Source organism: Palaemon carinicauda, chromosome 8 (genome assembly GCF_036898095.1).
Source record: "Palaemon carinicauda isolate YSFRI2023 chromosome 8, ASM3689809v2, whole genome shotgun sequence".
NCBI classification, from domain to species: Eukaryota; Metazoa; Arthropoda; class Malacostraca; order Decapoda; family Palaemonidae; genus Palaemon; species Palaemon carinicauda.
This window is the reverse complement of record NC_090732.1, coordinates 38,094,635-38,122,522: the sequence shown is the minus strand read 5'-3', so window position 1 is coordinate 38,122,522 and position 27,888 is coordinate 38,094,635. Positions and strand designations below refer to the sequence as shown.

General features: G+C 43.7%; 1 protein-coding gene across 5 annotated transcripts in view; it reads left to right on the top strand.

The window, feature by feature from the left end:
• The window catches only part of LOC137645707 (sphingomyelin phosphodiesterase 5-like), a 184,096-nt gene that overhangs the window by 137,903 nt on the left and 18,305 nt on the right, over positions 1-27,888 (top strand). For all 5 annotated transcript variants that reach the window (XM_068378572.1, XM_068378569.1, XM_068378570.1 and 2 more), the window contains one exon: positions 16,868-17,076. In XM_068378572.1, the coding sequence (XP_068234673.1) occupies positions 16,868-17,076 (209 nt within the window). The remainder of the gene's footprint in view (positions 1-16,867; positions 17,077-27,888) is intronic.

Genomic DNA, 27,888 nt, shown 5'->3' with positions numbered 1-27,888 from the left:
TGCATACCAGGCCAAGTTAGCAGTCTTTTTACAGTTGGTGTTGTTGAAGGGGTACCTCTCCTTTCGGAGCCCCTATTTTTCAGACTTCCTCATTTTCCTGCAAAGGGACAAACTATTTTCAGTCTAGGCAGCAAAAGGATATCACTCAGTTTTGAGCTAAGATTTTAGATTGATGGGTGTAGACTTCTTCTCTTGTGGGAACTTTCAATACTAATGAGTTTGAGCAGTCCTGACCTCACCGGGAAATCAAACCTCCCACTTGGAATGTAACCAAGGTTCTCAGGTCTCTGAAAAGGGCTCCCTATGAATCATTAAAATGTGTCAAATAAGGAACAGACACTGAAGACAGTGTTCATGCTCTCTTTGGCTTCGACTTAACGTGTGGGCCCTGTATGGGAACTACACAGCTTGTCTGATTTCGTTACTCAATTAGAGCACTTGGGGGCAGATCTCTCTCTCTCTCTTTTGCTCAAGCATTTTTGGAGAAAACTCAGAACCTTGCTATACATGTAGGAAGATTTGACTCTTTTACTGTTTCTCCCTTTAAGGAGATGACTGTCAGTCCTTAAAATTTGCTTCTTTGCCTAGTGGGGATACTAAGATGCTATCCCAATAGGACCCAGCCTTCTAGATCAAGGATACAGAACTTATTCATCACCTCAGGGAGGCAAAAGAAGAAAATCCCAAAAATACCATCTTTTCTTGGCTTTGTGAGGTCATCAATAAAGTGAACCTGAGGGACTGGCCAAACATGAGCTCATGAGGTCAGAGGAGTTGGAACAACTCTAGCCTTTTAGAAGAACTTGTCAATGGGTCAAGTATTAAAAGGTGTCTGGAAATGTCAAACATTCACAGCCCACAACTCTCAGGAATGCATATGCAAGTCACTGTCCATTACATTTACCATAGGACCTGTGCCAGTAGTTTAGCAAACCTATCTCCCACACATGACAGCGCATCCAAGGTAGAAGTTGTGCCATCAGTGTAGGATGATAATGAGAATATCTGGCCTTTCTTCCTCTTCTTCCTTAACCTTCCTTGGAGTGCAGCAGTAGCACCGTTATGTTGCTGGAATGGATGTTGTTGCAGGTAAACTTCACTAATGAGTATATTTTCTTTTGTAAGTAAAATAGAAGTATTCATTCCGCCATCCTTCTAATAAAGGAAAGGATTGATTGAAATGTAAACCCAACCATTTACAATTGCTTTACATTACAGAAACAGTATCCTACAAGGGTACGAGTTCTTCCATGACTGGCTGTCATTAGACATTACCTAGCCTATAGCCTACAAATAGTCCTAAGATGTCTGACTGCATAAAGTAGACATCCCAGTATTTTAGGAAGCCAATTTGATGATGGAGACTTCCTCCAACTTAAGGATAAGTCTCGTATTAAAGGACAAAGATTTATATTTGTCTAGAAACAAATTAGAAATTTTACAAGTAATTTGTATTTTGGGAAAATTGTTATAATTTTAACGACTGAATTTCCAGCTTTGTAAAAATCACACTCCTTTAGAAGAACTCATGTTTGTATAATTATGAAAAATGGAAATCACTTTTAAAATTTTGTGATAGTTTTTTTTACTCTAATGATTCCATATCATAAAGTACAGTATTGTTATGCCTTAGTGTATAACTTTACTGCATTAGCATAGGGCTTTGACTTCAGTACCTATGTACAGTACAGTATTTAGGCGAGTTATGACTTACTCTGAAATTTAACTTACACTACGACATAGAAACAGACGTCCATCGTAAACTGAGAACCTATTATACAGTACCTAGAATTAGCCCTCTTCCATGGTCTTCAAATACCCGAGATGCTTCAATTGTAGTTGTACTCAAGCTTCCATTGGCATTTAGTGGTTAATTACTTCTTTTTTCATATGTGCATGATACTACATATTCCGGTTTGTTCCTGCACAAATACATATCCTTTGCTATTTATCGGGGTATTACTATCAGCGAAGCTGAGAGACGAGCCATGATAATTTTTAGTGAGAAATAACTACCCCAACTGCTAGTTAGCGAGGGGTTGAGTGCGCTACCCCGCCCACTCACACACCTGGGCTGAGCAACCACTTTGCCTTCTGGCTCGGTAGAGAATGGACACACTGTCGCTCTCTTCCGCTTTGACTTGCTTTGATATAATTCTTTTTCTTTTTCTTTTTAGATTGTGTGCGCATGTGGTAGTTCCATGTGTACTTGTCCTGGTCCTGAAGGCCGTTCTTGTAGTACTGTCATGTCTTCTGTAGAGATGGATCCTCACTAGCTGTGTCTGGGTTGCTGGGGCCACCAATGTTTCAGGGACGACCCTTGTGATAAGTGCTGGAAGTGGTCTGCCACCCAGAGAGGTTTTGCTAATGGAAGAAGAAGGCCAAGCGTGATTCTTCTCCTTCGGGGTCTTCCTTGAAGTCGAAGAAACTGCGGTCTTCTTCTTCTACCCCCTGATCTCTTTCTGAAGCTGCTCATCTGCCAATCCCTTCCGGGGATCATCCAATTAGCAACGCAGATCGTGCTACTCCAGGTCAACCTTGTGGGCAAGGTGTCGGCGCTGCCCCCCTAGTGAATCAGCTCCGCCCCTTCCCCCAGGGAGTTCCTGCTCTATTTCTAACATTGTCTTTTTGGCCATCACTGGGTATTGATGGTCCCCTTTTGAAGGACATTCTCCTTGAACTCCTTCAATTGGGAGTGGACAGGAGGCGGTCATCTCTTTCCTCTGTGGAGGTCGATTCTCCTGTGGACGCAGGCGCTGCAGCCGGTCATCTGATTTCTGGTCTCCTGAGTTCGACGCCGAGGACTTTTGTTGACTCCCCAGGGGCGGTGAAGGAACAGAGTTCAAGGCGGGGAACACATCTCTCTCGAGAGAGAGGACTGCTAGCGGGTAGCAGAAACGTTGTGATGTCGCTTCTCCTCCAAGGGTGGAGGCAGAGCATTGCTGTAAACTTAGTTCTCCTTCAGGTGAACCAACTTCCCCCTCGAGAGAGGTAGAGCTTGGGCAAACTCCCCCTCGGGCGGTCTCTGCAAGACGGTCCCCTTTGGGGGTCGGTCAGGTAGATGAGTTTGTATCCCCCTCTCCATCTGGGACGTGCTCCTCCTCAGTCTGTTAGGAGACATCTTTTTGAACCTGCTGGTTCTAGTCATGATGTCCCTTCGGGGTCTCATGACAGTCGTGTTTACCCTTCGGGATCTCACGGGAACTTTTCGAGTTCTAGTTGTGTTTAGCTGGCTAATTATCTCAACCGTGGTTATGCTGAACCTTCAGGCTTTCGTACCAACCGTCAGTTAAAGACTTCGGTTTCTCGTGACCTGGAGATCCAGGTCTTCCGTTGCGTTGATCCTTTAGGATCTCGCAACAAGGGTTGCGCTGAGTCTTCGGGCTCTCATGCCCTTTGTCACATAGAGCCTTCGGGCTCTCGTGGCAGGGAGTCCTTGGTCTCAGGTTATGTAGAACCTTCACATTCTTGTGATTGTGGTTATGTTGAGTCCATGGGCTCTTTGTGACCTCCGTTATGCTGAGTCTGCTGGCTCTCATAACGTAGTTCCTTTGGGTTCTCGTCATCTATGGCGTCGCATAAATCTTGTGGGTTCACACTTCACACAACAGGTTTCCTAAGGGATTCCATCTCCCTCCAGTCGACAATGACGTAGTTCTTTTGGGTTCTCTTCATGCTCCTTGTCGCGTGAAACCAGTGGTCTCACGCGACGCGATACTTGGGGTATCCCATCTCCCTTCAGGTATCAATGACATAGATCCTTTGGGTTCTCGTCATGACGTTTCCCTATGGTGGCGCGACCTGGACTCATGATCCCGGCTAACTCCTCCCTTGGGTTTTCGTTTTATTGCTCATGCTCAGTCTCTTGCTGTGTCGCGTGATTTAGCATCATCGCGTAACAGAGCAACATCGCATGACGTGGCTGCACCACGTGACGCACCAATGTTTCATAGCAGAGATGTCTCAAATTCCATCCTTGCAAGACGTGTCTCCTCCCGCTTTGGTGGTCTCTTCGTACTCGAACGAGATTCCATCACCCTTTTTAACTGCAGGAGGTTTTCCTTCCCAGGGCAAACCTCATATTAGGAGAAAATGACATCAGTGATTCTCCAGTCTCATGGGGTTCCACCTGCCCCGAGACAATTGTCGCCCACACGACAATGCCCAGATTTTTCCTCTAAGGGAAGGCCTGTGCCGATCTAGCCACCAGGTAAGAGGACTAAGAATCCTCCAGAGGTTTCGAAGCCCTGTGATCCATGCCGACCCAAGGACCTCCCTCCCAGCACACCGGGGGCCAACAACCCCCCCATTATTATTATTATTGTTATTATTATTATTATTATTGTTATTATTATTATTATTATTATTATTATTATTATTATTATTATTATTATTATTATTTTCAAAGCTACAGTCCTAGTTGGAAAAGCAGGATGTTATAAGCCCAGGGGCTCCAACAGAGAAAATTGCTCAGTGACGAAAGGAAACTAATAAAAATAAAATATTTTAAGAAGAACAACATCATTGAAATAAATATCTTCTATGTAAACTATAAAAACTTTAACAAAACAAGGGGAAGAGAATTAAGATAGAATAGTGTGCCCAAGTGCACCCTCAAGCAAGAAAGCTCTAACCCAAGACTGTGGAAGACCATGGTACAGAGGTTATGGCACTACCCAAGATTAGAGAACAATGGTTCGATTTTTGAGTGTCCCTCTCCTAGAAGAGCTGCTTACCATAGCTAAAGAGTCTCTTCTACCCTTACAAAGAGGAAAGTGGCCACTGAACAATTACAGTGCAGTAAGAAGAATTGTTAGGTAATCTCAGTGTTGTCAGGTATATGAGGCAGAGGAGAATATGTAAAGAATAGGCCAAACTATTCGGTGTGTGTGTGTGTGTGTGTAGGCAAAAGGAAAATGAACCGCAACCAGAAAGAAGGATCCAATGTACTACTGTCTGGCCAGTCAAAAGACCCCATGGCTGCAGGCACTATTTAACGTAGTGCGGCAAGCTTTGACAGTGGCCATTCCCTGTTCCAAGTCCATGGGCAGCATTCCCAGGATTCCTCTGTCGCCTCTCGTCCTAGTCTCCTCTCCTCCTACTGATCCTAGGGGTTAGTTCAGCGGACTCCGCTCCATCGGAGCTGCGCAAGAAGAAACCCATCTCTCACAAGAGGGTCAAGGAAGAGAGTGCTCCAGAACCACAGGGTAGTCCCGTGCATTTCAAGCTACCACAGGCCAGACCCAAAGGGAGGAGGAAGAGAATACATCCATCCCATAAAGACTTGTTCTACCTTACTCTTGTTGAGATAGAACTAAGGGAGGCACATCTTCCAGCATGGTGCGACGTGGTTTCTTCTGCGTAGTCCCATCTCCCTCGCAGATCAGTAGAGGCCGTCAGGCAGACACTGATGGAAGAACTTCTGCCTCAGCGCAGAGCCGAAAAATCCGTTCACTATTACCAAATCTTTGGCCAGACCTCCCTTACCTCAACCTGATAGGCAAAGGGAGCCCAGCACATCCATGAGGATTGCCCCGTCCTCGGTCTATCCTGATAATGATCTTGACCCACTCTGGGCTCCTATGGATGAAAGCTCGGAAGTGGATGAGTGAAACTTCGTTTTTGCCAGCTTCCACTAGCCTTAAGATAATGGCATTCTGGCAGCTTTTAGCCTGCACCCATGCCATCAATGGGCTGCCAAATCTATTAGCAGCCCCTCTTGAAAGTAAGGATGCAGTCCTTGACCACTTCTATGGTACTCGGAAACCCTGAGGGCCAGCACAGCTCTTCCCTGGTCAAAGGGGTTGAAGGGTGCCAAGTAGAAGGATATGTCTCAGGCCACAGGTTCTTTTGCTTCTCTACGTTCATATAACTCCTCCAAACTCCTCCTGCCTCCTTTTGTGTTGCAGAAGAGGTACTACAAGATCCTCAGTGAGCCTCTCCCAACACTGCCTCTTGACCACTCTACAGAGGTACTCTGAGAAGGCTCGACCTTTGAGAAGTTGACGGGACTGCCATTCTTGTTTTTGGCCTCCGAGATCCTCAATCAAGAGAAAGTTGCCAAGTATGCCATGCAGGCTACTTCGGGGCTTGACTTCTGGTTGGGGTCTGTAGGACAACTGGTTCGGTCTCATGACTGGTCCCGGGAGTCCACTAAGAAGTCTATAGAGACTTTCTTATTGTCCGGCGCTCGGGCAGTCGAGTTCCTTCCTCATCATACGGTGAGCCTTTGGGCCAACACCATTTTGAAAAGAAGGGATGCTGTCATAGGAAGGTTCCATAGACAACTCCCTTAGAACAAAGTGACAAGGCTTAGGAACTCTCCTCTCAAGAAGAGCTCACTGTTCAACCCTGAGGATGTGAAGCGGGTGGCTGAGAAATGGAGAAAGTCCAATTACCACTCTCTTATTCTGAAAGCTGTAACTTCTAGGCCTTACCTACTTAACCACAGCGCAGACCAACAGTTATACCACCGACAAAGAGGGCTAGAGACCCAAAACAGCAGGGTCCTAAGGTGTCCAAACAGTCCTTTCAAGGCAATGTCCTTCTATGTAGGCAGAGGGAAGAGGGGATATGGCTGTGGCTGACCCCGCCAGGACAGGCAATCCTCCTATGCACCCACCTGTGGAGGGATGCCTGGAGAGCCGCTGGCAGAGGTGGCTTCTTTTCGGGGCTGAACCCTGGACAGTCGGAGTGATTCGTTCAGAGTATCGCATCCCGTTCACTCTATCTCTCCCTCCACTGATTTGAGTGCCATTTCCATCAAACTCCTACGTGAAGGGATCCGCACATGAGTTAGCCCTTTCGTCAGAAGTCCAGATCTTGTTGGAGAAGATTGCTCTCCCAGAGGTTCTCAATGGGTCACCAGGCTTTTACAGTCTAATCTTTTTTGTGAGAAAGGCGTCTAGAGGCCGGAGACCAGTCATCGACTTCTCTACTCTGAACAAGTTTGTCGAACAAACTCCATTTAGGAGGGAGACAGCCAACACGGTCAGACAAGTAATAAGACCTCAGGACTTCATGTGCACTCTAGATTTGAAGGTCACATGCTTCCAGATCCCAATCCATCCGTCTTCCAGGAAGTATCTAAGATTCATGCTAGACCAGAAGCATTACCAGTTCAAGGTACTGTACTGTGGTTCGATCTTTCCACAGCACCTCAAGTGTTCACGAGAGTGTTCACTGTCATGTTCTTTTGGGGACATAGAATCGGTATCTGTCTCCTAAGATACCTGAACTACTGGCTGATTCTAGAAGACTTGGAGCAACCCTTATTCACCACCAAGACGAGCTTCTAAGGTTTTGCGAGGATCTAGGGATCATGGTAAACCTCGAGAAGTCTCATCTGGCTCCCTTTCACAGACTGGTATATCTGGATATGCAATTATATACCTTAAGGCACAAAGCATTTCCATCAGACGAAAGGCTTCAGAGGCTGAGGAAGGTATTACAACCCTTTCTCTGGCGAGAAGAGCTCCCAGCACAGAGCTGGCTGCGCCTGCTCGGTTGCTTCTTATCTCTGGCCCGTCTAGTTCCCAACAGCTGCTTCAGGATGAGATGCATCCAGTGGCAAAATGCTAATGGAATCAGTCCATCGACTCCATGGGTTGTCTTGTCCACATAGGACAAGAGGAGCAGACGGACCTCAAGTGGTAGCTAGCAGATCTGAACCTCTGCAAAGGGGTCGATCTTATTGTTCCTCAGTAGGAATTGATCCTCTTTTCAGATGCGGCAAAAGAAGGGTGGGCGCCCACATACTGCACCACATCATCTCCGGCCAATGGTCCAAATCTGAAAGGTATCAGCACATAAATCTCTTGAAGATGAGGGCAACCTTCTTTGCCCTCCAACAGTTACACCAGTTCCTGGCAGGGCACTCCTTGGTATTGATGAGCGACAATACTACAGTGGTTGCTTAACTAAACAAACAAGGCGGTACCTTTACGCAGCCTCTGTGTCATCTAGCAGTTTTACTGCTAGATACACAGATGGGCAGAAGACAACTCGGTGACCCTATCAGCTCACTTCATTCCAGGCAACCAGAATGTGCTAGCGGACATTCTGAGCAGAGCGACTCACATAGTGGGCTCCGAGTGGTCTTTAAATTATCTAATAGCCAACAAAGTCCTGACTTTATGGTGTTCCCCGACTGTGGATCTGTTCGCAACGGCTCTGAACTTCAGGCTCCTGTTGTACTTACCCTTAGTTCCGGATACTCAAGCTCTTTGGCAAGATGCATTCCTAAATCGGTGGGTGAATGTGGATGTGTAAGCGTTCCCCCTGTTTTGTCTGATGAGATAAGTCATCAGCCAGGTTCTGTTAAGCAAGAACTTACAAATGACTCTCATAGCTCTGCTATGGCATCATGCAGAATGGTTTCCGGACCTTCTGCAACTCCTCACGATCTCGAGAGAACTCCCTCCACGTCACGACCTACTCAAATATCCACATGCCAAAATCTACCACAAAGCCGTAGCATCGCTTCGAATTCACGCCTGGAGACTGTCCAGCACCTTCTTATACAAAGAGGCTTTTCGCAAAAGGTTGCGAAGAGGATGGCTGTACACCATAGACGTTCCACTGCTTCAGTCTACCAGGTGAATTGGTCAGTTTTATGTGGTTGGTGTCTTGAAAGAGGTATCTTTCCCCACGATGCCACTGTCTCAACGATAGTGGAGTTCCTTGGACAGTATACCTCAGGGAGGAAATTCTTCTTTCGGTTTCGGCAGTCAAAGGCTACTGCTCAGTCTTGAGTCTGGCCTTTATACTGAAAGGAGTTAATATTTCCACCTCATTGGAACTTTCCTTATTCATACGAAGTTATGAGATTACTTGTCCCCAGTCGGAACTTAGACCTCTTACTTGGAACGTAATTCGGGTCTTTCAGTCCCTGAAGGGTCCTCCCTACGAACCATTTTGCCAGGCAGCAGATCGCCAGTAGGTTGGCCTGGGCACCAACCGCCCGTTGAGATACTACCGCTAGAGAGTTATAGGGTCCTTTGACTGGCCAGACAGTACTACATAGGACCCTTCTCTCTGGTTACGGTTCTTTCCCTTTGCCTACACAGACACCGAATAGTCTGGCCTATTCTTTACAGATTCTCCTCTGTCCTCATACACCTGACAACACTTAGATTGCCAAACAAATCTTCTTCACCCCTAGGGGTTAACTACTACACTGTAATTGTTCAGTGGCTACTTTCCTCTTGGTAAGGGTAGAAGAGACTCTTCAGCTATGGTAAGCAGCTCTTCTAGGAGAAGGACACTCCAAAATCAAACCGTTGTTCTCTAGTCTTGGGTAGTGCCATAACCTCTGTACCATGGTCTTCCACTGTCTTGGGTTAGAGTTCTCTTGCTTGAGGGTACACTCGGGCACACTCCTATCCAGTTTCTTTTCCTCTTGTTTTGTTAAAAAAAAATTTATAGTTTTTTTTAGGAAATATTTGTTTTAATGTTATTATACTTAAAATATTTTATTTTTCTTTATTTCCTTTCTTCACTGGGCTATTTTCCCTGTTGGAGCCCCTGGGCTTATAGCATCCTGCTTTTCCAACTAGGGTTGTAGCTTAGCATTTAATAATAATAATCACGTAGAAGACAGTGTTCTTACTCGCTCTAGCCTTGGCCAAGAGAGTTAGTGAACTGCATGGTCCATCTTCTGATGTCTCCCACTGTAGATGGGGAGAAGTAGTCCTTAGCTACATCCCTGAGTTCATTTCTAATACTCAAAATCCGAGTGTGCTGGACACTAGGTTTGGCCCATTTCGGATAGAGAGCCTTCGTTCTGTAACCAAAGATCCAGACCAACTGGTACTTTGCCCAGTCAGGAGTCTGAGGTGTTACCTAAAGATAACGTCAGCAGGCCCCACCCCCCGTGAATCAGCTCTGTTATTTTAGCACAGGTAAGGTCAAGAGGAGGATCACCAGGATTACCATTTCCTTATGGATTTGGAAAGCAATTGACTGTGCCCTTAATCCAGATCCTCCTCCTTCCAAACAACCAAGAGCTCATGACGTCAGAGGCATTGCAACGTCTCTGGCTTTCAAAATGAACTACTCTGTGGTGCTGATACTACAAGCGAGTGTGTGGAAGCGTCAGACGACCTTCACCGCCTAGTTCTTGCAAGACATAACCCACAGTAACATGGATATGTTCTCCATTGATCCTGTTGTGGCTGCTCAACAAGTGGTCTAAAACACCTCAAGTTCTTTGCTGGACAAGTAGCAGAGGGTTGAGGGCTGAGGTTACCCGGGTTAGTCTGGGGTGAACGAGTAGAATGACTGGGGAAAATAGCAACACAGTCCTCAGCACAGCTGACATCACCTCTCTGCAGGTAAGACTCATTTCTCGTGTGCATCCTGAGTATAGGAATAACATTAATTGTACCCGCAATACCTCTCTGAGGTATGGTGTTGGGCAAGTCTAGAAAGAACTCTTCTGTGATATCGAGTTTGAACGTTAAAGACAAACCACATTGCTAGTCACATAAACACATATGCTTCTGCAGGCCGCTAATAGTGCATACACTAATTGCAGCACTTAATTTTAGCGAGGGTAGGGTTCCTACTACACTCGACCATACATTGAGGAAGAGAGGACCCCAGGTCAAACCAAGGCCAGGTGGTAAGGACTTCCTCTCTCCCAAGAGTGAGTCGCCCCTATAAATAGTGAAGGGTTTGTATTTGTGCAGGAACAAATGACAAATTTGTTAAATAATATGTATTTTTCCTAGCATTAAAACCTGGTGCTATTTATACAAAGTGGCCCGCCACCCGGTCCCCCAAGAAGTCCTGCCAGAAAGCAAAAGTGGTTGCTCAGCCCAGGTGTGTGAGTGAGCGTGGTAGCTGTGCTAATCCCCCCCCCTAACTAACAAATGGTTGAGTTAGTTATCCCTCACTAAAAATTATCATGGCTTGTCTTTCAGCTTTGCTGAAAGTAATACCCCTAAAAATTACTACAGGTTTGTATGCTATGAAAAATACAAATTATTTAATAAATTTGTCTTACAGTATTTCTCAGGACTGGACCCAGGTATTTTCTCGGTTTAATTCATTTCATCACTAGTTCCTTCTTATTCTGTTTAATGTGATAAACTGCATGAATAATAACTTTATCCAGTAGATATCATAAAGGGTTTTGCTGCCCTTAACAAGAGCATTGTAAATTTATTCCAGGTATCTGTTATTAATTGTGTACCGATTTAGGACTACAGTAGTACAGTATGTTGTATTTACTGAACTACCATTAGTTTTGCCTTTGTTTTGAGGTATTTTTGGGTTAAGAACTGATGGCCCCTAAGAAATTAAATCTTAGGCTGGAACAAAAAATCCAATATACAGTACCAGGACATGTCAGAAATACTATCTTCCCTGCTTAAGGGCCAGTGTTTCAACATGCAAGTGCATACTCAGTCTGTAAAACTAAGACCCAAAGGTTCTAGGTTTTTTTAGAAACCCACCACAGCACCTCTAATTCTATGTTCATTTGCTAGCAAGTGACATCTCCCACTCACTTTCACTATTCCATACACTTTTAAAATAGAGAGAGGTTCAAGAATTACATGTTAACCCTTTTACCCCCAAAGGACGTACTGGTATGTTTCACAAAACTCATCCCTTTACCCCCATGGACGTACCGGTACGTCCTTGCAAAAAACTGCTATTTAAATTTTTTTTGCACATTTTTTATAATTTTTTGAGAAACTTCGGGCATTTTCCAAGAGAATGAGACCAACCTGACCTCTCTATGACAAAAATTAAGCCTCCTGGCTAGTACAGTGGTAACGTGTTTGCCTCGCATTCGCGTGGCAAGAGATCGATCCCCGCCCAGGGCCGTGAGTTTAAGCTGTTTACTGGGGAGGCTACTGCTGTGGTAGGGCACCACAGTGGGGGGTTGGACTTGCCTGGCCGACGTTCCGGTGAGCATCTATTCTGATGGAACTGGAACTGAAACCAGACACCTTTAGAGCAATTTAAAAAATATATACTGCAAAATGTGCTTGAAAAAAAATGACCCCTGAGGGTTAAGGGTTGGAAATTTTCAAATAGCCTAGGGGTAAAAGGGTTAATAGAATGTCAGTGTAAAATTGTTGAATTATTTGTTGGATCAGCCTCAACTTTTAATCAAATGTAATGGGTTAGGATATGCACTGTTTTTTAGTCCTTGGTGTTATTTTGATAAATTCTTTGTGTGTCTTAATATCTATACTATTGTGAAGGTGCTGTTCATGTCTCAGTATGCCTTTTTCTAATGGGAAATGTTCCTGTGGTATAGTGATAGCTTAGAATTCAATTTGTGTACAAATTATGTTGCATAGGGTTGGACTGGGCTGCTGTTACTATAGCGTTATCCAGGTTTTTATGTTACTCCATAAATGATTTTATTGGAGCCCTTTTTATTTTTTCTCTGCTGCTTTTTTTATGAATTCTGTAGCTAATTTTTATCTTTAAATTTATAATAGAATACTACAAGAAAGGCATTTTAATTTAGCTCTATTAGTGGGAAGGGGAGGGTACTTGTCCAGTATAGTTTCTCATTCAAAGAGTATAGTATAGTTCAGGTTACTACTTTTTAATAAGCCTATTTATAGCATTAGGGGTCAGGGTTCCACTATGCAGGTCGCACCAGTCCGACTAGATTTAGTACGCTTGCGTCCCCTGTGGACACCTCACTGATAGCTGGAATAGTAAAGGCATCGATCCTCTCACTCTATAGTTAGCTCACTCATGGTACGGTGTAGGCCAGGTCCTTTTGACTTGTCTTCTGACTCTTTCACACTCCAACCTATGGATCTGTCTGTGGCTGGGCCTTCAAGATACCAGATTCCAAGGAAGGCTCCTATGGGAGTTTTTTCTTCTGGCCCTTTGGATTCAACCTTTGCTGGGCCTTCAAATTACCAGCATCTGAGGGAATCTCCAGTAGGGCCACTTTCTTCTGTTCCTGCAGATTTGGTTGTGAATGCAACCTGATTTACCAAAGAAATAATGTTTCTCCTGGTCTATGGCAGGTGTATTGCCGCACGAACTCAGTGTATATAAGGGAGACCTGCTAGCTGAGGCTCATTTGAACTTACCACAGCAATTTGGTAGCTGAACATCATCTGCTATGAGTAAGGTCATGCGTGGTGTCTTAAATAACAATCCTTTCAGTTACAGCTAGAGTACCTGTCAGAACCAGCACATAGTGTATGCTGAAATGTATATTTCATATACTGAAGATTGCTTTTTATTTTGTAGGCTTACTTTTAGTATTGTACCACTATATAAGGGTAAGAGAGATGTGCATGAGTGTTGTAATTCAAGGGGTATTAGTTTGTTGAGTGTGGTTGGAAAAGTGTATGGTAGAGTACTGATTAATAGGATTAAGGATAAAACAGAGAATGCAATCTTAGAAGTACAGGGTGGTTTTAGAAGAGGTAGTGGATGTATGAATCAGATTTTTACAGTTAGGTGGATATGCGAGAAATATTTAGCAAAAGGTAAGGAGGTGTATGTTGCGTTTGTGGATCTGGAGAAAGCGTATGATAGAGTTGATAGGAAAGCCATGTGGAATGTGATGTTATATGAAATTGGTGGAAGGTTGTTGCAAGCAGTGAAAAGTTTCTACTAAGGTAGTAAAGCGTGTGTTAGGATAGGAAATGAAGTGAGCTATTGGTTTCCGGTGAGAGTGGGGCTGAGACAGGGATGTGTGATGTCACCATGGTTGTTTAACTTGTATGTTGATGGAGTGGTGAGAGAGGTGAATGCTTGAGTGCTTGGATGAGGATTGAAAATTATAGACAAGAATGATCATGACTGGGAGGTAAATCAGTTGTTGTTTGCCGATGATACTATAATGGTTGCGGACTCGGAAGAGAAGCTTGGCCAATTAGTGACAGAATTTGGAAGGGTATGTGCGAGAAGGAAGTTGAGAGTTAGTGTGGGTAAGAGTAAGGTTATGAAATGTACGAGAAGGGAAGGTGGCGCGAGGCTGAATGTCATGTTGAATGGAGAGTTACTTGAGGAAGTGGACCAGTTTAAGTATTAGGGGTTGTTGTAACAAATGGTGGAGTGGAAGCAGATGTACGTCAGAGTGAGTGAAGGATGCAAAGTGTTAGGGTCAGTGAAGGGAGTGGTGAAGAATAGAGGGTTGGGCATGAATGTAAAGAGAGTACTGTATGAGAAAGTGATTGTACCAACTGCGATGTATGGATCGGAGTTGTGGGGAATGAAAGCTATGGAGAGACAGAAAGTGAATGTGTTTGAGATGCAGTGTCTGGGGAGTATGGCTGGTGTATCGTGGGTAGATGGGGTTAGGAACGAAGTAGTGAGGGTGCGAACAGGTGTAAGAAATGAGTTAGCAGCTAGAGTGGATATGAATGTGTTTAGGTGGTTTGGCCATGTTGAGAGAATTGAAAGGGGATGAATGCAAGAGTTGATGGGAAAAGTACAAGAGGAAGGCCAAGGTTTGGGTGGATGGATGGAGTGAAGAAAGTTCTGGGTGATGGGATAGATGTGAGAGAAGCAAGAGAGCGTGCTAGAAATAGGAATAAATGGTGAGCGATTGTGACGCATTTCCAGTAGGCCCTGCTGCTTCCTCCAGTCGCCTTGGATGACCGCGGAGGTAGCAACAGTTGGGGATTCAGCGTTATGAAGCTTCATCTGTTGTGGATAAGAGGGGAGGGTGGGCTGTGGCACCCTAGCAGTACCAGCCGAACTCGGTTGATTCCCTCGTCAGGCTGGGAGGAGCATAGAGAGGGAAGGTCCCTTTTTTTTTCATTTGTTTGATGTCGGCTACCCCCCCAAAATTGGGGAAAGGGCCTTGGTATATGGATGGAATTTTAGTACAAATAACTGGCCTTTGGTAGCAAAGATTCAGCAATAATAATAAAGTGTGTTTAATTGTTTTTTCTTCATAACATTGGTTTTACATTATGATTTTAATTACAATGCATTTCATGTAAATGGATATGTTCACTTGTAAAGACATGAAGTAGTGCAATTACTGCTTTTAAGCCTATTTATTTATTTGTATATTTACTTTTTAAATCTATGGTTTTTGCAGTGATGCTTATTCATACTTTACTGCCAGTAAAGCAGTCATTCAGAATATTAAAATATTTTTATGTTGGTAGTGTAATAATAATAATGATAATGATTTTTTTTCAAGAAAATCTGATGATTTTTCTTTTGAAGTTTTCCCCAATGGTTGTAATGTACTGTAGTTTTAACTCCTTCACTACAAGGCAGTGGATTCGCCCTCAGTACCTGCTATATACAAGATTTGTCACCATCAGACTTATTCTATGATAACTTAATTTCCATGTTTGTTTGTTTTACTACTGATTACAGAATAAATGTTTCAAAAGTTTGCTTTATTTTCTATTGTATTTCACTCTAAACAACCAAAATATTCTTTCCATTTATTGTAGTGATTATAGAATAATTTTTAAGATTTTTTTTGTCATTTTTTCTAGATATGGTAAAGCACTATGATTTTGTGTAAAAAAAAAAACTTTTTATTCACTAAAGTAACTTATTTTATTTCGTAATAATTCCATGATAAATAGCCATTGAAAGATATAAAACTACTTGTCAGTAATAATGGAGAGAGAGAGAGAGAGAGAGAGAGAGAGAGAGAGAGAGAGAGAGAGAGAGAGAGAGAGAGAGAGAGAGAGAGAGATTATAGATTTAGTTTATTAGACAAAAGGTTCATTTATTCTTGTATAGTTCCACCTTGCATGTGACTGACACTATGAACTAGGTATTCCAGTTTGGGGTATTTCACAAGCTTGGAAATGAGGAGTGTGAATGTAAAAACATGACAAATACTGCGTAGAATGTCAATAAGTAGAAATAATGACAGTAGGCTAACTTTTACCCATGAAAACAATGAACAATACTAATCTGATTTACTGTTTATATCTAAGCATGAAAATTATATTTGTAGAAATGATAGTTGAGAAAAAAAGGAATAGAATACAAATAAACAAATCTTGTCATGTGTCATTATGTTTGCTGCTATCAGGGTTACAAATGTAATAAGTGATACGATACTGAAGGAATTGTGAAATGCAAATAAATGTAGGATATCAGAAATTTATAAATAATAAGGGGAAGATGTATATGGATTAAGACATTTTCAGGTAATTATTTATAGTATCGAGATAATTAGGTGTGATTTTAGATATAAGAGTGATGGAATTTGACTAAACAGAGCTTTCAACAACTTGCATTACTCATGTTTTGATGGCGTTGTGGGTGGAAAGCAGAAGGGGAGAACCAATGACAGAATATTGAATATGTATGCCAACATAGAGATACACAAAAATAGACCTTACATAACCATGAATAAGGACTAGAATTGCAATTGTTTCACTAGGTTGTGGGATGAGATGTGAGGATCCCCATGTCTAAGCTTAGGGGTGTCAGGTGGGCTTTGCATAAAGAATGTCGCCAGTGGCTAGAGTGGTGTGATTCGACACGGTAGCATAAAAAAAAGACTAAAATAGCACTAACACAATAAAAAATAAAGGCGAGAATCCCAAAGACTTCGTTGGTTGGCTGAAGAAAGGTGGAGGGGCTGATATCAGGGAGGAGAGTTTTTAGTAAAATTTCCTAAATGTTAACTGTGTGATATACAACTATGTGCTGTACTCTCCTAAGATATACTGTAATAGTAATTTTAACTTCCATTGGGTTTATATTTGTAAATGATGTATCCGAGATGTAATCGCCCGTATCACTGGGCATGTTTTGACGTCATCGTAGTAAAGGGGTTAAAGTTGGATAATCTATTATAAGAAAATATTTCCTTATTTTCAAGTTTTCAAGTTAAAAAAAAAATATGCAATGTACAAATAGGTAATTTTGCATTGGATTATTCCAGGAGATGACGCAACTCAAAACTCAACAATTTGGGATCAGTATGAAGACCCATGCCGAGAACGTGCAGGAGAAGATAAACCTTGGACAATCGGCACAGAGCATAGACAACCAAAGATGAATCATCCATTTGTCAATGATTGTCATGAGTTCCGCAAAATTTTATTGGATGATGTCCAACGTAGACATTTCATTCTTGATGCAGATGTTTTGGTAAGGTTTAACACAGCACTGCTTTCAGTCTTTTGAATTTAGAAAATTATTAACATCATATAAATTTAGATTATAGTACATTCATTTGGTACAAGTACAGTAAGGCATGTACCTCCTGTATGTCAGTTTATCATACTTCTGTTCCGAATTTACATCGCTAATCCTTACTTGAGGTTAGGCTGAAGGTGAATAGAAGAAGGCAGAGATGACGAGAACGGAATATGCAATGGAAGATGAAATATCTTTGGAAGGAGAAAGGATTAATTAGGTGGAGTCATTTAAATATTTGGGAACTATGATCTCTAATGCAGGATCTTTAGAATTTGAGTTTAATAAAAATTTTAAGAAATTAAATAAAATCGCCTGAAATTACATCAGGGTATACAGTATATCAGTTTAGTGAAATTGGTATTACTGTATGGACATGTCGTGGTATGACAATGAAACAATATACAACAGACTTTGTAGATTTGAGAACAAAGCCCTCAGAAGAATATTGGGAGTTAAATGGCAGGACAGGATTATAAATGAAACTATAAGAGAGATTACCCATGGGCCAAATGTGGATGAGATCATGGTGAGGGGTAGATGGAGATGGTTTGGGCATACTCTTTGCACTCCCCAAGAGAGATTAGTTCACCAAACTTTCAACTGGGCTCCACAGGGCACTAGAAGAGTTGGAAGACTCAGGCCTACATGGCTAAGGACTATGAAGCATGAAGTAGCAGATAATGAATGGAGAAGTATTGATTAAAAGTTCAAAATAGAGACGACTGGCGAAATCTAACCGAGGCCCTTTGCGTCAATAGGCATAGTAGGAGATGATGATGATGATGATGATGATAATCCTTAAATATTAAATCCGTAAATAGAATACTGTACATGTTACACTTTTACACGATATTATGTTGGTCTCTACATTGTACAATAATAATAAAATACTATACGGTATAGTGCCCTATATATCATTGAATGATTGGAGGATGTAAGTAGTTCTTAGTGGTCAGTATTTGCATAGAGAATTTATAAAGTCGCTTTGTAGGGTGAAAGTCTGTTCTCTGTCAAAAATTGACCTCGTTCCAACGTGATATACAAACCTCGTAATCATTTAATATAGGAATTCTCTTCAGCGCATCTGAAACAGCCGAAGAGATAGAAAACCAGGCAGTTGTGCTTATTGGTTGGCTGGCGGTCACTTTCCCCATTCACTCGCTTTGGCTTAACGGGGATGGTTGTGCTACACTCCGCTCTCTACGCTGCAGCCCTTTGCCTTCTCATGTGCTTGTGTACTAGTGATTGTGTGATTGCTGTGGAGGAGAATGTTACTCGTAAGATGCGATGTTGTGCAGGCCGTGGCGGGCACTGTAGTAGGTGGCTTTCATCACCTTCTGTAGACCCACACACGCTCTGCCTGACATGCAGGGAAAAACCTTGCTATTAAGGTTCTCCCTGCCGTGAGTGTGAATCTTGGCCGCCCTTGCAGTGGCAAGCTTTCGAGAATCAACGCAAATATCGCCGGACCCCTAAAGCTTCTTCTGCTTCGGAGATCTCGCCTCTCTCGAAGAAGAAGAAGGGGTGCCGGTGGTATGTGTGTTGTCTCAAGAGACTGGCACAGCGAAGTCTACTCACGCCCTCTCCGAGTCTGAGGAGGGTGTGCGTATGATTTTGGGAATCTTGTAATCACAGCTTGTCTGGGATTTCTCGGGTTTCGCCGGGGGAGCGGGTGACCTTAGCGCTCCCACTACTTCGGCGATCTTGAGGGACACCCGACAGATTGTTGGACCATCTGTTACTGACGACGACTCGTTACCTTGTAAGATGGGGAAACTTTGGGCGTCTCGGATTATCAGGTAAGCCTGAATTGAATTTGTTAAAACGCCATTTAACTCTGGCGGACGAGCTTGAATGTCATTTGAATAATCCGATTGTTGATAAACACATGAATGTAACTGATTTTGTAACTTTATCGACACCCATGTTCCCTGATGCCCCTGTTGTTGTTGACCATGTACCTGATAAAGCATTTGTTCCTGGCAAAATACAATCTTTTTCCAAGGGTAATATAACTGCAGGACTCCTTGTTAAAACCAGGGAAAGTAATATTTTAAACACTGAGATTTCATTAAAGACTGCTGGTAAACCCTTTACAGCTTCGCTCGTAAGTCATTTAAAATTAAATCTGCTAAAACTCCTGCTGATACAAGGTGTTTTTCAGGTTCACCACGTTCACTGAGCATGGCTCTTCCCACGAACATGGCACGGGTATCTCCTACGGCTTTGAAGCAGAGATTCAGTGCACCCTCTACTTGATTTTAGCTGAAGATTCATTTGTTCATCCTCGTCCAGTGTCGTCTGCTGTTGCCTCGACCACCGTTCCAGTACCTCGTAGGGGGCACAAGAAGAGGAAGCGTGGGTGGTATTCCTCTCCTAGTTCCTCCTCCTCTCTCTCCTCCTCTTTGTCTTCATCTTCTGACTCTGATTCTTCTTCCCCAAGGAGAAAGAGGAAGGGGAAGAAGAGGAAAGCGAACAGGGCCAGGAAGGCCAGTTGCAGTTGAAGGGACATAGCGCCCCGAGACACCTCTTCTCTTCCGGATGATGAGGGCAACGCGAGAGATTCCCGTGTTCCCCGCGCTCGTGGGATTGTTCACAGCGAATCTCGCGCAAGGCCTCCATGCACGACAATCATGCTAGAGAGCGTAGGAATTGTCTCCCAGAGCATGGTGACGGGGTCCTCGGACCCCTAAGCTGGTGTTCAGACTCGAGTTGAACCGCTCATGAGCGGGGAAATGAGAGTCCCGGCTTCGGCACGAGAAATCACAGCTGTGGTATCTTGTGAAGAATCCGCAGTACACAGGACTACCTTCACGCGGGTAGCCACACGGATGGACTCCGCGATTTGTGTGAGCAGGGAGCAGGCCCAGACAGCGACGCACTCGACCCGCGCGACTCGGGCCCGGCACGGAGGTGGCTCAGCCCGCACGGTTGTGCGCAACCAGGCTAGTTCTCGCTGTGCAGCCAACCCCCATGCTTTCTGGCCGTGTAACAGGTGAGGGCGCGCACACTACTCGTGCACCTAATCTGTCTACACCTCCTGGTGTGAGCGCTGCAGTTCCCAGCAACCCCGCTCACGCTTGAGCTCCTTCGGGAGCTTCGTGGGACTCACAGCGAGCAGTCATGCACTCGGTCGCAGTGGGAACCTCGATGCATTCCTTCGGGGATGAACCCTGCCAGGGTCCTTCCTCAACTCTTGAATACACGCCTGGTTCAGTCTTAGGACCAGAGCAAGCGTATTCATGGGGGATGTCATCAGCCGTGCAGCATGTCGCTACCCCTATACCTTCGGATGTAGCAGGACTGAGGGATCAGCCACCCCCACAACCTTCAACTGCCATGGAGACGGAAGATCCAGAGGTGGAGTCACCGTTCCTATAGGTCATTAACCTCGTGTGAGATTAATGGCCTCAGGGCTCCTCTGCGGTAGAATCTAAGGATAAGTGTACAGCCTTGGAGATCCTATGGGGAGCTCCCGAAGGTAGTTCACGGCCCATCACGCTACCCTGGTCGAGACAGGCTGCTTGAGCATTGAGCCGAATGAGTGACCAGATTGCAGTACCTGGTGACTTGCTTGGGAGCCAAGGTTCGAACAAGCTTCTCCCTCAACCACTCCAGCGACAGAAGAGTTACTGCGTCAGAGAGTCTTCTGTGTCTTGTCCTCTCCCTCTCGACCCCGCGATCAAAGCACTTGCTGGGGGTTCCTCGGTTGAGAGTTTGAAATCTCAGAGTGTCTCTTTCTCGGCCTCTGAGATTTCAACTATGGAGTCCATCTCTGTAGGTGCTCTCCAGGCTGCTTCGTGGCTTGACCGCTGGTGTGGTATGGCCACAGTGTTCGCGCGGGACACCAAGCTCGCTACTCCCGAACACATGGAGCAGTACTGGAACCTAGCTTTGTCTGGTGGGAAAGCTGTTGCATTTCTCTTGGACCAGCTTGCTACCCAGTATTCCAATCTGATCCTCAAAATGCGCGAGGCAGTAGCCGCTCGTTTGGCGAGACAGATTGGTTCAGGAGAGGCCCTGGCACTCAGGAATGCTCCTATTAGAGCTGCAACTTCTCTCTTTCCACTAGAGGAAGTTTTGGGCCACGCGGGATAAATGGCGCCTCGACTCGAAGGCCAGGCTAAGCCTACTAGAAGTAGCAAGGGTACCGCTGGTCGTGCTCCTACTGCTCCTGTGCAGCCGAGACCTGCTCCTGTTCAGAAGGGTTCTGCTCCCAAACAGACCTTTCTGCCTCCCTCGGGAGCTCCTCTACTTCGTGGAAAGAACAGGGGCAAGCGAGGGAAAGGGAAATGTTGAGCTTGGCTTTCCCCTTCCCATGCTGCTGAAGGTAGGGGGATGCCTATCTCGCCATTGGGTGATGTGGTAGCCCCTCTGGGCCGAGGAATAGGTAGTGTTGACCCTTCGTGAAGGGTACAAGCTTCCATTCGTGCTTCATCTGCCGCCCCTATCCTCCACTCCAATAACGTTCCACACGTACGCTCCAACATCTCCGAAGGCTCTGGCCTTAGAGGAGGAAATCCAGGAAATATTAGAGAAGGATGCGCTAGAAGTTGTGCACGATCAGTCACCAGGGTTCTACTATCGTCTCTTCCTTGTCGAGAAGGCAACAGGAGGTTGGAGACCGATCATCGACCTTTCGCCATTGAACAAGTTTGTTCAGCAAACTGCATTCAAGATTCTGACAGTTCGCACTGTGCTGTTAGCCATAAGGAAGTACGACTTCATGCTTTCGATAGACTTGAAGGACGCGTACCTTCAAGTACCAGTTCATCAGTTGTCTCGAAAGTACCTACGATTCATCTTCCAGGGCACGGTGTACCAGTTCAAAGTCCTGTGCTTAGCACTGTGCATAGCTCCGCAAGTGTTCATGCGAGTGTTCACGACAGTAGCAGCTTGGGCCCACTCGAGGGGCATCCGCCTACTGATGTACCTCGACGACTGGCTGATTCTCGCTCCATCCCAGGAGCAGTTGATTCAGGACTGAGACTCACTTCTGGCAGTTTGTCGCGATCTGGGGATCGTGGTGAACTACGAGAAGTCGAACCTCATTCCTCATTCCCAATCAGCAGACTCGGATCAACAGACTCAGAGAGGTTGCTCAGCCATTCCTGTCACAGGAACAACTTCCAGCCCTCCAGTGGCAAGCTCTTCTAGGTCACCTCTCCTCGCTGGAGAAGTTTGTTCCTTTCTGGAGAATCCATCTCCGCTCCCTTCAGTGGCGTCTGAAGGAGCAGTGGTCGGCAGCCACCAATTCTCCTCTCTTCCAGTTCTCATGGAACGCGAGGTAAGGGAGAATCTCCTTTGGTGGCTAAACGAGGAGAACCTCATGAGAGGGTTTCTCATAAACCCTCCTCCACCTCAGTTCCGTATGTTCACAGACGCGTCCACGGAAGGTTGGGGTGCACACCTGGACAATCTAGTCTTGTCAGGTGTGTGGTCAGAAGAGGAGAAACACCTGCACATCAACTACCTGGAAATGATGGCAGTCTCAAGAGCACTCATTCATTTCCAGTCCTGTTTGAGAAAGCACTCGGTAGTGCTGATGAGCGACAACACGTCCATGGTCACGTACGTCAACAAGCAAGGCGGCACACTCACATCCCTTGTAGCAGTTGATGAGGCGGGTGTTCCTGTGGGCGGAGGGTCAACACGTAACCTTGCCAGCTAGGTACATTCCAAGCAAGAGAAATGTTCTGGCAGACGCCCTAAGTCGGAGAGACCAGGTAATAGGGGCAGAATGGTCTCTTCACCCATGGGTAGCAAGTTGAGTACTCAACCTCTGGGGAGAACCATGCATCGACCTATTCGCAACATGGCACAATGCCAAGCTTCCCGTTTTTTGCTCTCCAGTACCAGATCTTGCGGCTGCGTTCGAGGACGCACTGCAACATCCTTGGGATCGAGTGGATTGCTACGCGTTTCCCCCCTTTTGCTTGCTTCGAGCAGTCTTGTCCCAGGTCCTAGTAACCCTAGGACTCAGGATAACTCTCATTGTTCTACAATGGCCACACATAGAGTGGTTTCCCGATCTGTTGTCACTCCTGGTCGAGGCACCGAGAGAGCTACCACACTGGCCCAATCTCCTTCAGCAACCCTTGTCGAGCAGGTACCACCAGGCGGTGCAGTCGCTCAGACTTCACGCGTGGAGGCTATCCAGCATCTCCTCAGAACACGAGGCTTTTCGCAATTCGCTGCGAGAGAGACGTCAGGGTACCTTAGAAGATCCTCCTCCTCAGTATACCAGGGGAAGTGGTCGGTCTTCTGTGATTGGTGCTGTGGAAGGGGTATCTCTTCGGTCGGAGCCTCTCTGACTCAGATCGCAGACTTCCCAGTCTTTCTTCGCAGAGATAAGCTCCTTTTGGTTTCTGCTCTTAAAGGGTACAGGTCTGCCCTTGCAATGGTATTCCGTCTGAAGGGCATAGATATCTCCAACGCCCTCGAGATTTCTATGTCATTAAGAGCTTCGAACAGTCGTGTCCCCCGATGGAACTTCGAGTTCCCCAGTGGGATGTCACTCTAGTTCAGTGGTTCTCAAACTATGGGTTGCGACCCAAAGTTGGGTCGCGAGATCAATTTTGATGGGTCGCAGGGAAAGAGAAAGAGAAGTCTATAGTAGGAGTTGAGGCGGTGAAAGTGTTGCTCCCATTTGTAACAACATACCTTTGCGAGCAAGGTTTCTCGGCTCTGAGTCATATGAAAAATAAGTCTAGGAACAAGCTTAACCCCGAGCATGATATGAGATGCAGCCTTACGACAATGATTCCACGATTTGACAAACTGGTAAACGAGAAGCAGCACCGTGGATCCCATTAATTTAGTTTTGTGGATGAAAAACAGTGCCATGAATCCTATTAATTTAGCTTTGTGAATTAAAAGCAGTGCCATAGATTCTATTAATTTAGTTTTGTGAATTAAAAGCAGTGCCATAGATTCTATTAATTTAGTTTTGTGAATTAAAAGCAGCGCCATGGATTCTATTAATATAGTTTTGGGAACGAAAAGCAGTGCCATGAATCCTGTTCGTTTAGTTTTGTGAAAAGGAAAAGCAGTGCCATAAATCCCACTAGTTTAGTTTTGTGAATGAAAAGCTGTACACATTATTTTTTTTCCAAAATAAATTGTATATATCATTGCATGTTTTCTTTCTCTTCACTTTACTCTGGGTCGCGAAGGAATGAAATGTTTCAAATAGGGTCGCTCATGAAAAAGTTTGAGAACCACTGCTCTAGTTCTTGGGTCTCTTACTCGTGCTCCGTATGAACCCTTGAGCCATGCCTCAGACAGGCACTTGACCCTTAAGACTGTTTTTCTGCTAGCCTTAGCTTTGGCAAAGAGAGTCGGGAAGTTACACGGCCTCTCTTGTAATGTCACTCGCGCAGAGGGTTGGAAGAAGATCTCCTTGAGTTTTGTGCCAGAATTTGTGGCCAGACTCAGAACCCAGCGATCCATGATCCCAGGTTCAAGGCCTTCACTATTCCTTCCTTAACGGATGCGGCGGGTGGCGGTTCAGGTGAGAGGCTTCTCTGTCCCGTCAGATGTCTCCAGCGCTATCTTAAGCAAACTCGGCATCTCAGACCTGAATGTCGATGACTCTTTATTAGCACCGGCAGAGCCAAGAGGGAGGTGTTGAGGAACTCGATATCCATCTGGATCCGTGAAACTATCCGCAAGGCGTATGAGACTTCCTCAAGAGATAAGCTCCACCCCATACTGCCAGCCAACCAATCAGCACAACTGCCTGGTTTTTTTTCTCTTCGGCTGTTTCAGCTGCGCTGAAGCAAATTCCTGTATTAAATTATTACAGGTTTGTATAGCTGGGAAAAAATACAATTTAGGACAAATTGTCATTTTGTGGGGTCTCTTAGAAGCAATTAACAAAGTAGGACAGGATATTAATGTATGTGGAGGACAGTATATTGTACTGTACATTATCTGATTTTGCTGTGGTTTTGTTAAAAGAAAAATTTCTTATTGGTTTTAGGTATTTTTGATAAATAATACCTAGTAACATGAATTAACAGAAAAGGTGTATTACAGGCTGAGGTATTCTTTAGATACAAAGTTGTAATTCTGCTGGGAATTTTGATATACATTTTTGCAGTACTGTATAGAGGGACCAATGTCATTAGTTTTATTTCTATGAATCTTACCTGAGGTTTATATGGCTTCCTACTCGAATCTAGCTAAATTTTGACATTTATCCTAAAATCTAAACTTTCTCTTTTTTTTTTTTTTCCTTTTCAATAGCCTTACTCCCCCGAGTCTTGTATTGCTTCTGTATGACTGCAATTGGCAGTGAGCAATGCTTAGGTATACTATTGCAGTTTACTCGTAGCTTGTAAGAAGGTTAGTTTTATATCTTGCATGGCAAACCCAGTTTTATGAATTCTCATTCCATGTTATACATTTGGCCCTCCTTATTCACCGGGGCTAGGTAACAGTCACCCGTAAAGATCGAGAATCCACGAATATTTGATGTCCTAGAGTGGGTTAACTCATAACCCCCCTAAACACCGACCACTACCTATGCGCAGTTGACTAGCATACTAGGTAACCAATTGTGCTGCATTGCATTGTTTTCACGTGGTTTCTATCATCTTAGTAGGCCAGCATTTTTTAACCTGTGGTGCTATTATGAAATTAATTTCAGGGGTTGCTGGAGAAGGTCACATATGTGGCAGTTGGGAGTGGATGGGTCTTTTTTTAGCATCATTATTGAATTTTTAAATAATTGATTGCAAAGAGTTGTTGATTGTCACCATATTGATTAATAGGAATGAGATATCTTGTGTTCTTCAGGGTAGTGTTCTTGCCCCTACTTTTCATACTCTTACTTTTAGCCTAGAATAGAAGCTTGTTGCATATGCAGAGGATGCCATTTTCTTTGCATCAATTCCTTCTCCTGAACTTAGATCTGGTGTTGCTGAATTCCTTAATAGAGATCTAGGTGAAATTAGTGCATGGTGCAAATTATGGGGCATGAAGTCGAATCCTAATAAAACTCAAAGTATTATTGTAAGTAAGCCGTACATAGTGGTTCCTCAACATCTAGATCTCAGCATTGATGTTTCTTTAACTTAGTATGGCTCTTTTAAAATTTAGGGGTGATTTTTAACAGCAAATTTACTTTTGTGAAACACATCAGGTATGTTTCTTCTGTGATTGCACAAAAATTTGGCTTATTGAGAAAGTCTTGTAAGATTTTTGGTGCTCAATCTATTCTGAAGAAATTTTTAGAATTTTTCATTCTACCTTCTTTGTAGTATTGTTCTCCTGTGTGGTTTACAGCTGCTGATTCTCATCTTAATATGTTGGACAGGAATTTGCAGTCTATTGATTTTTGTTATTCCTGATCTAGATATTAATCTCTGGCACCCTCGTTCAATTAGTCCGGAGAGTACCATCCCGTTTGTAATACTAGGTATGCAGTTAATTCTAATAGTCATGTCTTCTCTACCATGAGGATAAAAAATACACAGTATTCTAGAAGTTTTATTCCAGCTGTGACCAATTTGTGGAATGATCTTGAATCGGTAGAATTTAAAAAGTTCAAACTTGTAGCAAATGTTTTTATGTTGAACAGGCTGACATAAGTCTGTTTTTATAGTTTATATATGAAAGATCTGTTTTAATATTATTACTGTTCTTAAAATATTTTATTTTAATTGTTCATTACTTCTCATATAGTTTATTTATTTCTTTATTTCCTTTTCTCGCTGGCCCATTTTTCCCTGTTGGAGCCCTTGAGGTTATAGCATCCGGCTTTTCCAACTAGGGTTGTAGCTTAGCTAATAATAATTATAATGATGATAATAATAATAATAATAATAAAAATAATAATAATAATAATAGTAATATTTGCACATCAGCAACAACAAAAATTGCATTAATGAGTATTTTTTTAGTTTATCCTATGTTCCTTTCTTTACTGTATTTTCTTATTGTTTTTGTCAATGCTAATGTCATTATGACTTTTGTTTTGGAGATTGAACAAAATATATGATCAACATGTACTGCAATTGTCTTTACTTTTTAATTGTAGGAATTATGTGTTAAGCAATGGTAGGGGGTGCTGGATTGCTTAGGCCTGACTAAAAGGGGTGCTAAGGTAAAAAAACGTTAAGAAACGGTGGAGTAGACTAACGCTACTTCTGGCAGAGGCAGTGTTTTTAAGCCTGATGTGGCCTGATTTGAACCCTGTGCTAACTCCTTATTTGTTTCAAATCAAATACAAACCCTTGTCCTTTAGATAGGAATATGACTATACTCCCATTTAAAGGACTCATTTTAAAATTACGTTAAAAATGTAAGGTTTTGTCTAACAGTTGTAGTGTACCATTCAGTAAGCGTTTTAATACAAAATGCTTTATAAAGTTGATAGCCTCTGCATGAGCCTCAATCTCTTACTTGCTTCATACCCATCTGTTGGGAAACCTCTGGAGTCTTGATCTACACATCCCTTCTCCTGCTAAAGCCAGCACATGGTCAACCTTTTCTATGTTATTGTTAATAATGTGGCTTCTCATATCACACCTATGATGAGAAGTACAGTATGCAGTTTTTCTATAAGTCATTAATAGCATCTGCTGCTACTATCTAGGCTTGAATTTCTCCTAATAGTATTGATGGTGGGACCAGCACATATAAAATAAGAGCTTGAAAACTAGTCATGAACTCCTCTAATTAGCACAGGCACAGGGAATATTTTTAGCACTTTAAAAAGGGTAAATTGAAAGTTTTTAAGAGTGAATCCTGCAC